General features: G+C 37.5%; 1 protein-coding gene across 2 annotated transcripts in view; it reads left to right on the plus strand.

Moving 5' to 3' along the window:
- BEND5 (BEN domain containing 5) overlaps nucleotides 1-16220 on the plus strand; it is a 918531-nt gene that overhangs the window by 653487 nt on the left and 248824 nt on the right. For both annotated transcript variants that reach the window (XM_081947742.1, XM_081947743.1), the window contains exon 7: nucleotides 5661-5750. In XM_081947742.1, the coding sequence (XP_081803868.1) occupies nucleotides 5661-5750 (90 nt within the window). The remainder of the gene's footprint in view (nucleotides 1-5660; nucleotides 5751-16220) is intronic.

Consider the following 16220-nt stretch of genomic DNA (forward strand, 5'->3'; position numbering starts at 1 on the left):
TTCTAATTAAGGCTTCTTGATATTTTGTGTTAAGAGTTTATGAGGTGATTAAACTCTAAAGCAGAAAAAAACATTTATGAGTAAAAGAAATTCAAAATTTATAAAATAATGTCTAATTAGCTAACTGAATCTTTGCCAATATTTCTTTTTTCAGATATATTGGATTTCATTTCCCAACATGACTGAATATTCCATATGTTAACAGAGATAATCCTCATCATATCAATAAAGATGAGAGTTTTATTTTGCAAAATTTACCTATAGAAATAAACAAAGTGGTGTGATGTGCAATTTCAGCAAGGAAATGAATTGTTCCAATATTACACTGGATAAGCCATTGTATTGGCTTATATTTTAATATCAAGCTTATACTTTATCTGGTGATGATTGTTACGTTTTAAGTACCTTATGTATAGTTGGGCTTCTGTTTATGTTTTGCTGTTGGAACAAGTCCGCTGATTATGTTTTTTAGAGTTGATAAGTGATTTTGTTTTGCTAAAACTCATATGGTTGCAATAAAGTTTTAAATCATCATCATCATCATCAGATAAGGATATAAGATGCTGGGAAGAAAAGCTTAGCTGGATTAAACCAAATAGCCATCAGATCCAGATTTTTTTCCCCATAATAACACAATGACTTAATGCCAGTTGCTTTCTCCTGCTATTACTGCTTAGAAATTGGCATTCAGCAATATACTGCCTTTGCATATGAATGTTATGCAGATTAGCTAGCTGTGCACATTTTGAAAATGATCTGAATGGACAGCTTTGGACTTCCCTTGAGCAATGCTGCTTTCATTAAAATAGACTTCTTTTACCAGGCGGGTAAAAAAGATGCTGTTCCTTTAAGAGTTATATTAGTTTTAACCAATAGATTCCTTATAGCCCTGACACTTTTACACACACACACACACACACACACACACACACACACACACACACCTGGCTCTTGCATTAACCTAAAAGAAATCAAGGGACTTTAATGAAGAGCAGAGAAGTGCAGGGCTGCAGAAGGCCCAAAGAATTTCTTTCAAATCATGCACCCTCTAATGGCGATATATAAGGAGACAGAGAATTCTCTTCTACAAATGAATAATCCCTGTGAACGTACTTCATAAAGCAGCATTTTCCTCTTGCTGTTAAGAGCAATGCAGCCATTTTTAAAAATGCTTTTCCTGCTTTGACTGACACTTACAGTAGGTAGAAGAGGCTTCTCTGTGTGCCCAGGGCCTCTGCCATTTACTGGCCACAGCAGGCTGAGATGTGAAATGTCTCATCAACACAAATTGTGGCAGCTCTTCGTCTCATCTTCATAAATTGCTTGTGTGACATACAGCTGTTTGCCGAGACAAATTGTTCTTTGTTTCACATTTGAATGTATAGCCACCCTGTATTAAATTCTCTCTGTTACTCACATACAATTTACATTAGCAACTGAAACGCATCCCCAAAACAGTGAAACCACTTATAAATATCAAGGCATTTGCTTAACTTCATACCTAAAATGTTGATGTTTCCAGATCTCCCTTGCGACTGAGTGTTTAACAGCAGTTTAACTAGCACTATTGTACTAGTACAACTATTGTTTTGTACGTGTGTGTGTAGGGGGGTGATATTGAATTGTATTCCCTGAATCTTCTTTTGAGGCATTTTTCCTCCCTCATTTTATACCACATATTATTTGTAGGACACATACATTTTGGAGATATTGAGAATTGTTTCTAGCGTTCTGGGATTATCCGACAAATTTAACAAGATGATGTATGCCTTTCAGGAGACATATTTGATGTTCCATTTATTCTTAGCAGTGGCACTCTGAGGGGCACAGAGCTTTATCTATACTTGTCTTATAAATAGAAATGGAGGGAAGGAGGCAAAAAGAGCAGCCGAAGGAAAGACCTGTCTGCTAAACTTCATGCTACAGTGAGAATGCATGCAGGTGACATTAAATACCACTTTCTGCTCATTTAATTGTGCATTACTGTAATCTTGCCTTTTGGAATCAAATAACATGCCATTCATCTTCCTGTTTCCTATTCCATTTCGTGGAGCCTATATTAAAAAAAAATGCAGATACCTATGGTTAATCTAAATGCAAAAGCCGGCTTGTGACGGGAAGGCATAAACATAGAAGCCTTTCTGTGCTAGTTAATTCCCTCTCCTTGTAGGGCCATTGGGCTCGACAGTGTCAGAAAGCAGAGAGGCAGAAAGGTTTGCTTCTAAGACTTCACGCTGATTAAAAACAAACAAATCGAGAGTGGAAGAGGAGAAAATCCTCTCACTCAAAATTGCTTTGCCATTTTTGACTTTCTATATTTGATAACAACTCTCCCTCCCCCTCCCTTCCCCCCCTGTCTCTCTCACACACACATACACAAACCCAAAAGCAAAAGATATTGTTGGTCTTTTGCTTGACAGGAGCATCCCTTCTCCAGGTTATTAAGCTGAAATGCAGTCAAGTATTAATGCTGAAATTGTTTGCATGGTTTCCCTCCTCTGCACCAAGGACGTTCAGCCGGGAAAGGAGCAAACGTGTTAGAGGGAGAATGGGAGTAATACAATACTTAGAAATACAGGTGCTCTTTTGTTATTCCTGGATCAAAAACAGGTCAACCGATTTTGACTGGCAATCTCAGGCTGTTGGTCCCTAGCTACTTAAAGCACCATCATAGTTCATCGCGTTATATACTCTTGGAAAATGTTAGATAATGCAAATACACAAGATGAAGACAACACAATGAAACAAAGAACTCATATGCCTGCTCTGTGATCGGCATTGTCACAGTGATATGTGAGATGCATTCAAAATGTTGACGTAAGAATAATTTCTATGAGTACAATACACTTCTAAAATACTCCCTAATCTATAAATTGCAGATGTCTATATAATTCTATAAATTGATTATGTTTCCCTATAATCCTTTCCTCTGGCCAGCCATAAGAACTGAATAACTATGTACTCTGTGTAGTTAGGAATGAGGCAACAGTTGTGCTAATTTCTTATTACCCTATTTTGGAAATTCTGCTGTACATTAAAGTGATTTTTGCAAATGAAAGCTAAAAGCTAAGCAAAAGCTCCAGTCTGTTTTGCCTAAAGATGATTATTGCATTCGCTATGTTTTACTAAATGACAAACCAATTTGTTACCTGCCTGCATAAACATTTGCTTGTATTAGAACCAGAAATGTTTTATTTTTATTAGCACAAACTTTTATCTTCTTATGAAGACACAAGGGTGCAATAAAATTAGCATGCAAATACAATGCCCGATTTGCATTTTTCCCCCACGGTCAGCAGAACCAAAAGGAAAGAAAATCAATTGTCTATTAGGTCAGTTTCATACACATCAAGAGCTTAAATTAGATCATTGTAACGACTCTTCTAATTTTCAGGCTGCCAAATTAATATGAAATGGTAGTAAGTAGCCCAACTTTCCATCATTTCAGCAGCAAACAGAAGCCACCACAGAATGCCTGTTCTAAGATAGCAAATGATGTGGCATACAATGAATACAAAATCAGTATAATATGCTTACGCATATGGTGATATTATTGTTGTTTATATGACTGGATACAAAACTCCAGAACTCTTTCAGTTACCATACTGTATGATGTGCTAGCCCCCCAAAATAAGTTAAACAATTCTTCCTGTTCTTAACTTTTAATGAAAGAACATAGCTCCATTTTTTTCTGGCAGCTGGACAACCTGAGCTTTGTTATTGATGTGCTGCTGTTTCTTATTAGTGAAGTGAATAGTGATGGTACACAGTTTTCCCTTTTCTCCTTCCTTCTCCCTCCAATCCTTCCACGTTTTAAAAATAATCTTGTACAGTCCAGCATCTACCTATCACATTTCTTATTTTCTTTCTAGCTACTGTCCCAAAATAGAAAGGATTTGTTATCTAACTCTCAAGTAAATAAAGGAAATGAATTCTTCCCCAATGCACCAGCAACAATAAACTCAGTGCAAAATATTATATCTTTTATTTTCCCCCTGAATGCTATTTCTTGATAACAATATTTGTGTTGTTCTTTACCTTGTTGTCCCAGGAAGCTGTAGATTTGTTGAACCTAGCATACGGACAAGTTAGTTATTCAATTAAATCAATTGAACATTTCTTGAATATCTTTATGCTACAGAAAAAAGGGCACTTGAAATTAAAGTTTTCAAACCAGGTGCATGGATTTGTTCTAAGTCCATGAGTTTTAAAGGGTTATAATCAGGACAATCAAAAAATCATGACCTCAAGGATAAATATACTTACATTGACTAACACAGTTAGGACACCCCCAAAAGTTGGACATTGCTAGTAAGAAGGTGAAAACAAAAAGTGGGCACTATTGTTGCTAGGGAAATACATCCATCAGGACTTCTTATCTATTAGCACAGCTGACTCCTGGCTCCTTCTGTCCTTCAGGGAAGGTTACTGCCTTTCACTGTTTGTGTCTGGATCATCTTCAGAGCAAAGGAATTTTTAGTTTTCTAGCCACCAACTAATGAAGGTCAATCTGAGGCCATATGTATTGTTTGTTTATTACAATTAAGCACCCTCCATTTGAGCAACCTTTCTATTCTTTTCATTTAAAGGTAGCATACAAGATTGAAACAGCCAGTGAAAATATGTTTGTTTCTTTTATACAAGGAGGACTGATTGTGATGAATTTTTAAACTTTTTAAACTTAAAATTTATTTGAATATTTAAAGTTTGAAAACTGGGAAACGATTCAAAAATTATACAATAAACTAATCTGAATTTGTACTGGAGACAAATTCCTTGTGTCTAACCACACATGGCAAAATAAAGTATTCTATTAATTCTGCTAATTAAATCCAAAATTACTTCTTAAAGCAGATAAACCCCTTGGTAATTGTTGGTATAAGTTTGTGTACATTTACTAGGGTGGGCTGATAAAAGCATGGCATATGACTGTTTTTCAAAAAAAATACCCTGTTGTGTGTTCACCAGTGTTAAGAGATTTGTTGGAACTGAGGACTGAATCTTGATTTCCATTGATCCAATGCCATATTCGTCTTTTGAAAAGTCCAAATGTCATAGAACCTGATTTTTTTCCTTTTTCCTCACAAAATTCTTCCAAACTTTAACAAGCTTCTTTTGTAAATCCAATATAGGAAAGATTATATCAAGGGCATTCTTTTAGTTGGCTGGGAAATTCTGAGAGTTGAAGTTCACAAGTCTTAAAGTTGCCAAGGTTGGACACCCCTGGCCTAAACCAATAATGGGGAATGTTTCGTTATTGACCATTTGTTTCCCATAAAGCTTCTTATCTGGCTTGCCAAAGACATTCCCCCCCCCCCCCCCCCTGAAGTTCTATATCTTGGTTCTATGGATCAACAGTTTTCTAAACTCCTTGAATTTCTTTAGGAAGAAAAGCTTAGTCTTAGTCAAGAAAAACTGTCTTAGTTGAAAGGTTTTGATTCAAAAGAGCAGTTGCTTGAAATCTTGCTTATTCTTCAACGTTTTCATTGGAAAAATGAATAAAAAAGGCAACTAGAAATACACAAAACAAAGGCACTCAGGAACAGTCCTACCCCCCAAAATTCACAGTTCCTTTATTTAATGACAGATAAATATAGGAAAAGGAATGTCAATTTTATGATTTAATTTTTTTAAAAAAACCCTCTTTCTTTCTTCAACAGTGAATCTTCGTCCTGGAGCGGAACAGAAAGTGGTGTTTATTACGGCCCGTGTCCATCCAGGGGAAACACCGTCATCTCTTGTATGCCAAGGTGAATAGCTGCTTATGTATTTGAATGAAATTCAGGAACAGAATCTTCTTATCTCTGTGTGGAACGTGTCTCTAACCATTATATTTGTTAGCCTCTCTTACTTAAACTAGCAGGCTTGAACATTTTACTTTAAATTTTAAATGGGGATGATTTGGAACTATGCCATCTTTATTCCACCTTATGGCCATCAGGATTAGCCCTAGAACATTCCAGTCGGACATTTTGGAGGTTCTGCTTCCAGTCAGTGTGCATGACTGTAATCTAGATAAATCTCAGTAGACTAGTATTAGGTGTGGAAGTAAATAGGGTTTAAACCAGTGGTGGGATTCAATTGGTGTAACAACCGATTCGCTGAGCGTGTGCTTTGCCAAACACACGTTGTATGTGCACACAGTGAGTTAAAAAATTTACTACCCCACCAGTGCAAAACAGCTGAGGCACGGCAATCTGCTCTGCCATGCCTATCAGCTATCAACCTAACATGTCTCAGAGGTATTAATAGATTTCTCATACTGAGGACAATATATAACAATCATGATTAATAGGTACTAGTAATAGGGAATATAGGTGAGTATAGTGCAGGGACTGGTGGGCTGGCCCAGCTAATAGTCGGAGCTACCTGTTTGCCTGAACTGCTCCAAACCAGTAGAATCTCACCCCTGGTTTAAACTAAGCTTAGTAACATATTACTGAATGAATGTTTTTGACAAAATACTCATTCGATAATGAGTTTGCTGACAAAACAAACCCTACAGCTGATAAGACTGTGCTACAGCTGGAATGCATAAGATTATATGAAATGGCTCAAATCTTATATAGTCATTAACAGAGTGGAAGGGAATGGCCTTCTTAGTTCATACTAGCCAGTCAAGGACTGTGAATTGTGACACTTCATAAGTTGGTTTGTCTCTAAGTATCATAGAAGGGAAATGTAGATAATTATGTTTACCCTGACTTGGGAATTATTGTGGAAGGGTAGGTAAAGTTATGTTGAATGGGAAGGAAAATAATAAAGCATGGAAGAAAAAAGCTGAGAGTAGTTATGGTTGTTTGGCATTTTTTTAAATGAAAGCATTGCATTCTTACAACACAAACATGAGCATGGAGAAGTGTATTAGAAACTTGCTTGTCAGCAACAATATTGCATGCTTGACTTGTTTATAAATGGAAGGACTGGAAGATGGTGGATTTCCATCTACAATGAACCATTGGGCTGTCTCTTGAGGATTTGCTTCTTGTGTGTCAGTATATTAAAGACTGATGAAGAATCAGAGTAGATCCACATCTTCCTTGTGAAAGTTAACAGAGGCACAAAATGAATAGATATATTTTCATAGAATTTTGGTAGCATATATCCAAACTGAAATCCAGTTACATATGACTTTCTACTTAATATTGCAGCAAAAGTGTAAGTTCAGGATATATAATATATGTATTTTGCTGAATCTATTCTGACTCTTAGAAAACAGCTTAGAAAATCACATAGCTTTAAATACTGTTGGAAGCACTGTTCTTAAAACCTTGTTTCTGAGCCTAGATCACTTATTTTAGCTGAACAACACCCAGGCATTTATATATGGCACCATGAAAAAAGTGTTAACACACCTGTCTAGTAGTAAACTCTGTTAAGAACTGTACTGAACAGCTTTCTGTACTGACAATGATAAATCTAATCTGTACGAGATGTCCCAAATAGGACTGAGTTCAATAACATGTCTCAGAAGCATTAACAGATTTCTCATACTGAGGACAATATATAACAATCATGATTAATAGGTACTAGTAATATTACCACTTTTAAAAGTCTCTGTGTTAGAAGAATATACGTGTGTGTGTGTGTGTGTGTGTGTGTATGTATGTATTTGTGTTACAACCCCTGGTATGCCCAAATATGGGAGGGAGCTCACTACTCCCCCTTTCTGTCCTTCGACTCATTACAGAGGACCATCCAGGCAGAAAATCATATTTTTATTTTTAATGTTGCCTTTTTATATTAGTGTTGTATTTGTGCTGATAAATAAATAAAGGGAGACTAGTATAGATCTATTTCAAGCTATTTAGCTCTCATCAGCTAGCCATACCCTTACTGGGAATCGAACCAGGGCTGTATTGCATATTAGGCTGATGTAATTGTCACTAAGCCACAGGCTCAGTGTGCTTATTTATCAGCACAGATACAACACAAATATAAAAAGGCAACATTAAAAATAAAAATATGGTTTTCTGCCTGGATGGTCCTCTGTAATGAGCCGAAGGACAGAAAGGGGGAGTAGTGAGCTCCCTCCCATATTTGGGTATACCAGGGGTTGTAACACAAATACATACCTATTTCCCTGGCCTAGCTGATAAGGAAGAGAGCCTGTGGCTTAGTGGCAATTACATCGGCCTAATATGCAATACAGCCCTGGTTCGATTCCCAGTAAGGGTATGGCTACCTGATGAGAGCTAAATAGCTTGAAATAGATCTATACTAGTCTCCCTTTATTTATTTATCAGCACAAATACAACACACACACACACACACACACACACACACACACACACACACACACATATATAATCAGCCATACTGAGGTTTGAGTGCTTCTAGCTTAGTATGTTCTTTCTACCTAGCCATTCATATAAAATTAAACCCAGATTATTTTAGTTATCCAATAATCTGTAATTAAAACACATCTTAGAATATACCATTAATTTCTTAACCATTCATAACTGATGGTTGTCATTGGATGATTCCAGATTCCATTATTATGACAGAGGGATAAATATTTTAGGAATGCATTGAGATCTCTGAATAAGCATGCATAGGAGTGGATAGTTAATTGTCAGACATTTGATTGTTCACACTGCTGGTTTTGGGGGAGAAAAATAACATGTTATATGCCTAGAAAATAAAGTCCCTTGTTGTTGTCGCTTTGTTTTGTTTTGATAGGACCACTTCTGTTTGACCTATAACAATGACTGTTTGTTACAATCATTTACATGATGATAAAATCTTTGTACTTTTGTAATGAAACAAAACAGTACTGATAAGCAGTTCCAATGTACCTGTATTCTGATAGTTGATACCTGGTTAGAAGTACTATTTGTTGTAGTCTGCTGTTATCGCTTATTGTATCAGTGACATTAACTAAAGTAGTACCTGTGATAGAGTTGGAAAGTAATATCTACTTACTCTTAAATCCTTTCAATCTTGGGCTTATTTTTTACTTATATGACATGGGAGAAAAAATAACCAAGAAGAGCAAATTAAGGAACTGATTGTAGAACAAGACTGGGCTATTCTCCTGAAAAAAACAGCTGGGCTGGTTTTTAAAATTATTATTAAATTTATTTGCCACCCATCTCACAAGGCACTTGCATTTTAGTGATATGAACATGATATTTCAACTTTTTAGTTACAACTTCCTTGCGAATTTCACTGAACTGTTGAATCAACTTTCTAATGGCATTATTTTAGCCATTTCTTTTCTTCTGAAAGAAATATCACCTTTACACTTTAATCTCCTGCTATAGTATATTTTGTGAGGCTATTATATTCATCTTTTTATAACTTTAGGACCCTTTTTGACATCCAGATGGATTTGTTGATGATGGGGAGGAAATAAAATATAGTGTAGCTGGATGATTATAGTTCACTTTCAGCTAATCATAATCTAACTTAAAGCAAGCATTAGTTCAGATGAACAAGAGAATAGCAAAACTGAAACCTTGGACTCTCATATCCTAAAGCAATAGAATCCAAAAGTGGTTTTGGGGTAGCTTTTCATTACACTTTTGCACAAAATTAAGTTAAATCAAGTGGTGTGAAATGAAAAATTATTCTTTGCTAAACAGCATGTGTGGTTTGTGTATTTTTAGCACATATCCTCATTCCATCTGGTTGGGAAAAATACCTGAAACTAAGTTTGGATCCACCTGGAGAATGGACAGTGTCTTCTAACAGATCATTCTTTCTTAACCCAATATTCTCCGCATGCCATTTTCTCTACTGCCTGAAAAATATGGGAGTTGATGTCCAATTATTTGAAGAACATCAGGTTAAAGAAGTGATATTTAATGAATCTTACAGTTTGTAACTTCAGATTCTATCTCGTATGACAGTTTTCACTGAAATGCAAGGGAATAAAATGCTTTGTGTCTATTTCTACTTCCTAGTGTAGTTTCTTATAAAGATATGGTTTTCCAGATCACTTTTTAAACATTTTTAAAGAAAAAACATATTCTCAGAAATATAAATAAGAATTTATTATTTTTCTCTGTTCTAACCCCAAAGTCTTCCAGGACACCTTCAGAGACTGATCCCAGGAGACAAACCTATATTGCAAATCCCACAGACCAATTACATTCTCAGGAGCAAACTGGCATAAAACCATCCCCATTCCCAATTTCCCTACTCATCCCCCCCATGAGAAAGCAAATCCTCGATCTAAAGTGATATATTATAGTTTGCATATTGCAAGTCCCATAATAGGCAAAAGGGAAAGAACCACATGGAATGGCTAGCTGCTTCAATTTTATTTTAACCCCCCATTGACTAATTCACACTTCTCTGTTGATTAATGGCCTTGAACTATATCACAATTCTAGGAGGTCATTTGTCTCTCTTTCACCTCTATTCTTTTCTCTGTTTTTATCTCTATTCTGCTGTCTACCAGTCTTGCTTGTTCAGGCAGAAGTCTTGAACCAGATTTTTTTCTTCTTGTCCCCATTTAAATTCATCTTGGGAATCGCTTCTATTGAGTTTGGGTATGGCATAATATTGTGCTTACTTATGTGCCACTGATTTTCCCAACAAACTCCCAACAAAACTCCCTCTTCATTTTAGCTAATAAAATATCACTTTTGATGGAGCTGACTAAATGCCCACATTGCACTAAATCATGTTGAGGTCTATTTAGTTTAGCATTGAGTGTTGTATGTAGCCATCCAATTCTGGCTCTTTTTATAAATTATAGTCAGCAAACAATATATAGTGTAATATGTCAGTTCAGTCTGTACCAATCGCCGTGGCTCTGCATTCTAAGGTATTGCTAGTATAATCGACAGTAGACAAATCCTAAAGCCCCTGTCTTGGTGGGACTGCAGTACAGTCTCTTGTCTAAATGAAGACACAATAGCTTTTGAAACAATAACCAATTAAAGAGAAATTCAAGGAAAGCTTTCCTGTCATTTGCTACACCTAACAAAAATCCTTCCAAAACCCCGTAGCAATGTGATTAGTCTGATCAAGAACGGCCATTCAATTTCCCACCTTCGCTACTTTTAAGAAATGCCTCTTATCTGTGTTCAGCAGCAGGAATAGCATTGGGATTGAATAGTAAGTTCTAACACAGTCCAATAGTGACCTATCTATGAGCAAACCCTAGCAAATAGGTCACACAAAAGATGGCAAGGGGTGATAGGACTTTGACGGGAGAGATAGGACTTAGATTTAATTTTTGAGAACTATTTCCATTTCTCTGGAGGATTAAAAAGTCCCCTGTGGGGAAAAAGAACTGAATTAATCATTCTTCTAGCTGTGGGCTCTGCTATAATCTTCAAATGATAGTATCTCCAGATTGGGATATGAAAGTAAATTGGGCTCAGTTGCCTCTGTGTAGCTCTTTGACCCCAAACACCCACAAAGATGCAGAAAGTGTGTTTTTGCTTTTATCCAGTGGTACCACCACCAAGAGATCTTGCTTAAAGCGGCATTAAAGATATTCTGAACCAAATCAATTTGTAAGCTTCTGCTGTTAGCTTGGGTTTTCTTTCTTTTTTTCACAACAATCCAGAGAAGAAAATACACAAGATAGGTGGCAGAACTGGCCCATTTATTCTACAAATGACAGCCAGATTTTTAGTATAACTTTCCCAAATTGTTGCACTATTTTTTAAAAAAGGAACTGTCTACGATCTACCTGTTCATAACAAGTAACTGCCTGGAATCTCTCTGGGAGCAAACATGTTAGAGTCCTGCAAGCCAGATTGGATAGTCTTAATGGACTGTTTGGAAAAAAGTTGGTACTAAAATGATATGTAACGAGACCTTTTTAATTTTGTGTTCAAACTTCCAGCAGCAAAAGACTGGGATTTATAATATAAGGTTTCTCAGACATTTTCTTGAAGCTCCAAGGGATCCAAATGCCCATACTCACCTTGTAAACAGGTCCTGCCTCCTAACGCCCTATGACTGTAATATACTATACCTTAGTCCTTTTCTTGCTGAGTGGAAAAATCTGGAATTAATATTTGTTTATGTTTATTCTTTTGGACCTTGCCACTCAATAACTTATTTATTTTTACCACAATGATTTTGGCCAAGGGAGTAAGGATCTCCTCACATTCACATCACTGATAAATCAAGGACCAGAATCACAAGGTTATTGGTATGGGACTGTGGTGGAGCATTTAAAATATGCTAGGAGGCAGAACTTGGTTTAAAACCCTTATACAATTACGCCAATGCCTAAAACAGGTTATCATAAAAAGCATTATTTTTGTAAAGTTACAGAGTGATTTTATTCTGCCAAATGGACATTTTGAATACATTTGTATGTCTAATATAATGAGAACAGATATTAATATTCAAAATCATTACCAGGTATTGTGACTGACTTACCTCTCCATATTCCTTGGACCAACCCTTGGCTCAATCCTCCATATTCTTTGGACCAATGTTTGTTGTATTATTCAGTCATCATCCTAACTCCCTCCTCTGGCTTTCTGTGTTTCCCCCTAAAGTGATCACTACCTCCTGTTCTGTAGAATGCCTAGCATTACTGAGGCACATTTGCAGTGATAATGGGTAGTTCCTGTTAACAAATCCATGTTCAGGACAGCTTTTCTTTCACCTGCCATGATTATAGGAATCACTTTTGGGGTGGAACAGCTGTATCCCCAGAACCTGTTTGCTCCAGTCTTCACATTTATTCATGCTGAACATCTGAATAGTAAGTTATGTAGCATTTATTTTACTGAGGCCCCAGTGGGAGATTATGAAAACTGCCTTCTTCTCGTCTAAGCTACTTTTCTGGCCTCAAAAAAGAAAATAATTTTAACCTTCATGCTCAATTTGGTGCTCATTTGGTACCCTCTGCAGGACTTCTTAAAAGCATTTCAACTGATGCATAACTTTCAATGTTGTCATATAATAGTCTTCATTAATATAATCACTCCTAGAGTTGATAATTCCCCATATGGTGTGGTAAAATGGAATGAGATGGCTTGATGATATTGGTAGCTTAGACAGTTGTTCTCCTCTGACAATTTTTATTCTCATTCACCTTCAATAGTTTTCTAGAGCTTCCTTGCAGCTCATGTCAATCACACTATTTTTCTTACTTTATCTTTTGACCCTTTGTTTCTTGCCTGCCTTGGCAGAGTTCAGCTGAATTGATTTTTACTTTGCTTCATTCTTTTCTTTCTAAATTGCCCTACCCGTGCATCCTGCTCTCCCTGGATCTATATTCAGCGCATTGAGAAGCTGGCATTCATGTGTGACTATGACCCAACCACTGGAAATGGTTGTCTCTTTGGGAGGCCATGTGTGTATAACATCTCTATTTATAGACCGGGAAAGAAACCTCAATAATAGGAACAAAAGTGCCTAGGAGATAGATTTTTTTTTTTCCTGTTGGATGATTCCAAAACCTTCCAGGAATACTTACACTTTGCTGTTCCAGAAATCTGGTCTTATTGTCTACCCTCTAAATCTCTTGAATTAAAATTTGCAGATGTTAACATGTTGGTTGAAAGGTCTGAGAGTTGTAGTACAATATATTTCAATTGTGGAGTCAGAAGGCACATATTTCCATCTAGCAACATTTTTGGTTATCTGAGATTTGTTTAGCTCTCTTTCCCTATTTTATTGCTTATGTTTTTTTTAAAAAAAGAATCAAAATTATTTGGCTTTCAGTGGAATACAATTATATATATGGGGATGGTTTCCAGATGTCTGGTAGGCGGAAGGTATTGTCACGTTTATTCATGTTGTGGGGGTGTTTCTATATTTCGATAGCTTCCATAATTATTCTCTTGTTGAAGTGTTCTGTTTTGGAGATTAACCTGGTTCCTTCAAAATTAATTTCATGTCCTGTAGCTTTGAGGTGCTGGAAAAGGGAGGAAGTTTTTTCTTTTTTTTCTTACTGTGTTCTTGTGTTCTGCAATGCGTGCATTTATTCTCCTGTTTGTCCAATGTATGTTGCAGGGCAGATTTTGCCTGGTATTTCGTAGACTCCTTGGTTTTCTAGCTGGATTTTGTCTTTGGGGTTTCTTAAGATGTTGGCTATTTTTTGGTCAGTGTTGAAGGCTGTCTTGATATTGTGCTTGTGGAGAATTTTGCTGATTTCATCTGTGGTGCCTTTGATGTAAGGGAGGAGGGTGATGCCGTTGTCCTGTTCTGTGTCTTGGTTTTTGGGGGGAGTCTCCCTTTGGATTAGGTTGGTAATTGTTTTTCTTTGGAATCTGTTGGAAATTAATACGTTTGTGAGGGTGTGTAATTCAGTTTTCAGGTGGTCTTTGTCAGCTAGGCGTTTGGTTCTGGAGATGAGGGTCTTGGCTACAGAGTTGATCTGTGCAGGGTGATGATGAGATTGTGCATTTAAGAAGCGGTTGCTGTGTTTTTTTTCACCAGTAGATGGTGTGTCCTAGGGAGCCATTGGGTTTTTGTAGAGTAGGACGTCAAGAAAGAAAAGTTGGTTGTCTGCTTCTATTTCCATGGTGAATTGTATTTTGGGGTGTAGGCTGTTGAGATGTGTGAGGAAGTTGTCCAATTTTTCTTTCCCGTGTGGCCAAATCACAAAAGTGTCATCAACATATCTAAGCCAGAGTTTGGGTTTGTGTTCAGATTTATCTAAGGTGTTAGTTTCAAAATGTTCCATGTATAAGTTTGCGATGATGGGTGAGAGGGGTGATCCCATGGGTGCTCCTTCTATCTGTTTGTAACTTTGTCCATTATGGATGAAGTATGTGTTGGTTAGGCAGTGGTTGGTCAGGTCCAGGATGTGTTTAAAAAACCAAGAACCAAAACCCAAGAACCAAAAACCAAGACACAGAACAAGATAATGGCATCACCCTCCTCCCTTACATCAAAGGCACCATAGATAAAATCAGTAAAATTCTCCACAAACACAATATCAAGACAGCCTTCAACACTGACCAAAAAATCGCCAACATCTTAAGAAACCACAAAGACAAAATCCAGCTAGAAAACCAAGGAGTCTACGAAATACCATGCAAACTCTGCCCTGCAACATACATAGGACAAATGAACAGGAGAATAAATGCATGCATCGCAGAACACAAGAACATGAAATTAATCAAAATAGAGAAACAGCCCCACAACATGAATAAACGTGATGATACCTACCACCTCACAGACATCTGGAAACCAGCCCTAGTCAACAAATGAGCCCCACCCACCACCCAGGCCGTTACAACACAAAACAACAACAGACACACAGCCAGCACCAATCAGCACCAATCTACCAATCATGATACAACCACACAACCAATCATTCCACTTACTGAAACAAAGCCAGCACTCCACCCACCCCCCGACCAAGATTTATAGAAAGACGGCAGCTCCAATCACACTTTAAGCCCAAAACCCAGCCTTAAGATGGCGAGTAAGACCTCGCTGAAATGTTGCCAAGACCATCTCAATCTTACATGGGAAAAGACCCAAATACAACAAGACCAGCGTATGTATGTATGTATGTATGTATGTATGTATGTATGTATGTATGTACGTACGTACGTACGTACGTACGTATTGTGTCACAACCCCTGCTATGCCCAAATATGGGAGGGAACACACTGCTTCCCCTTTCTATCCTTCGGCTCACTCCAGGAGACCACCCAGGCAGAAAACCATATTTTTAATATTGCCTTTGTTATATTTGTGTTGTATTTGCCGAAGGACAGAAAGGGGAAGCAGTGTGTTTCCTCCCGTATTTGGGCATACCAGGGGTTGTGACACAATACATATCTATTTCCCTGGCTTAGCTGATAAAGGAGGAGAGCCTGTGGCTTAGTGGCTAACACATCTGCCTAATATGTAATACAGCCCAGGTTCAAATCCCAGTAAGGGTATGGCTAGCTGATGAGAGCTAAATAGCTTGAAATAGATCTATACTAGTCTCCCTTTATTTATTTATCAGCACAAATACAACACACACACACACACACACATTCACATGCACACACACACACACACACACACACACACAGTGTTTTTACTACTTGCAGTCAGGGGTGGGCTGCTGGGGGTTCACAGGAATTTGGGAGAACCTCTAGCTAAGATTCTGTGCAGTTCGGAGAACCCCCAAATCCCACTCCTGGCTGGCCCCGCCCACCCAGCCCCATGCTTCCCAAGAGTCTCCATGCAGCTTGTTTTGGATGCAGATAAGTGCAGGGAGTGCACAGAGGCTCAGGGAGGGTGAAAAATGGGCCTATCAGAAGTTTAGGAAGGCCAAAACAGGCCTG

Source organism: Natrix helvetica, assembly GCF_964273705.1.
Source record: "Natrix helvetica genome assembly, chromosome: 3".
Lineage (NCBI taxonomy): Eukaryota > Metazoa > Chordata > Lepidosauria > Squamata > Natricidae > Natrix > Natrix helvetica.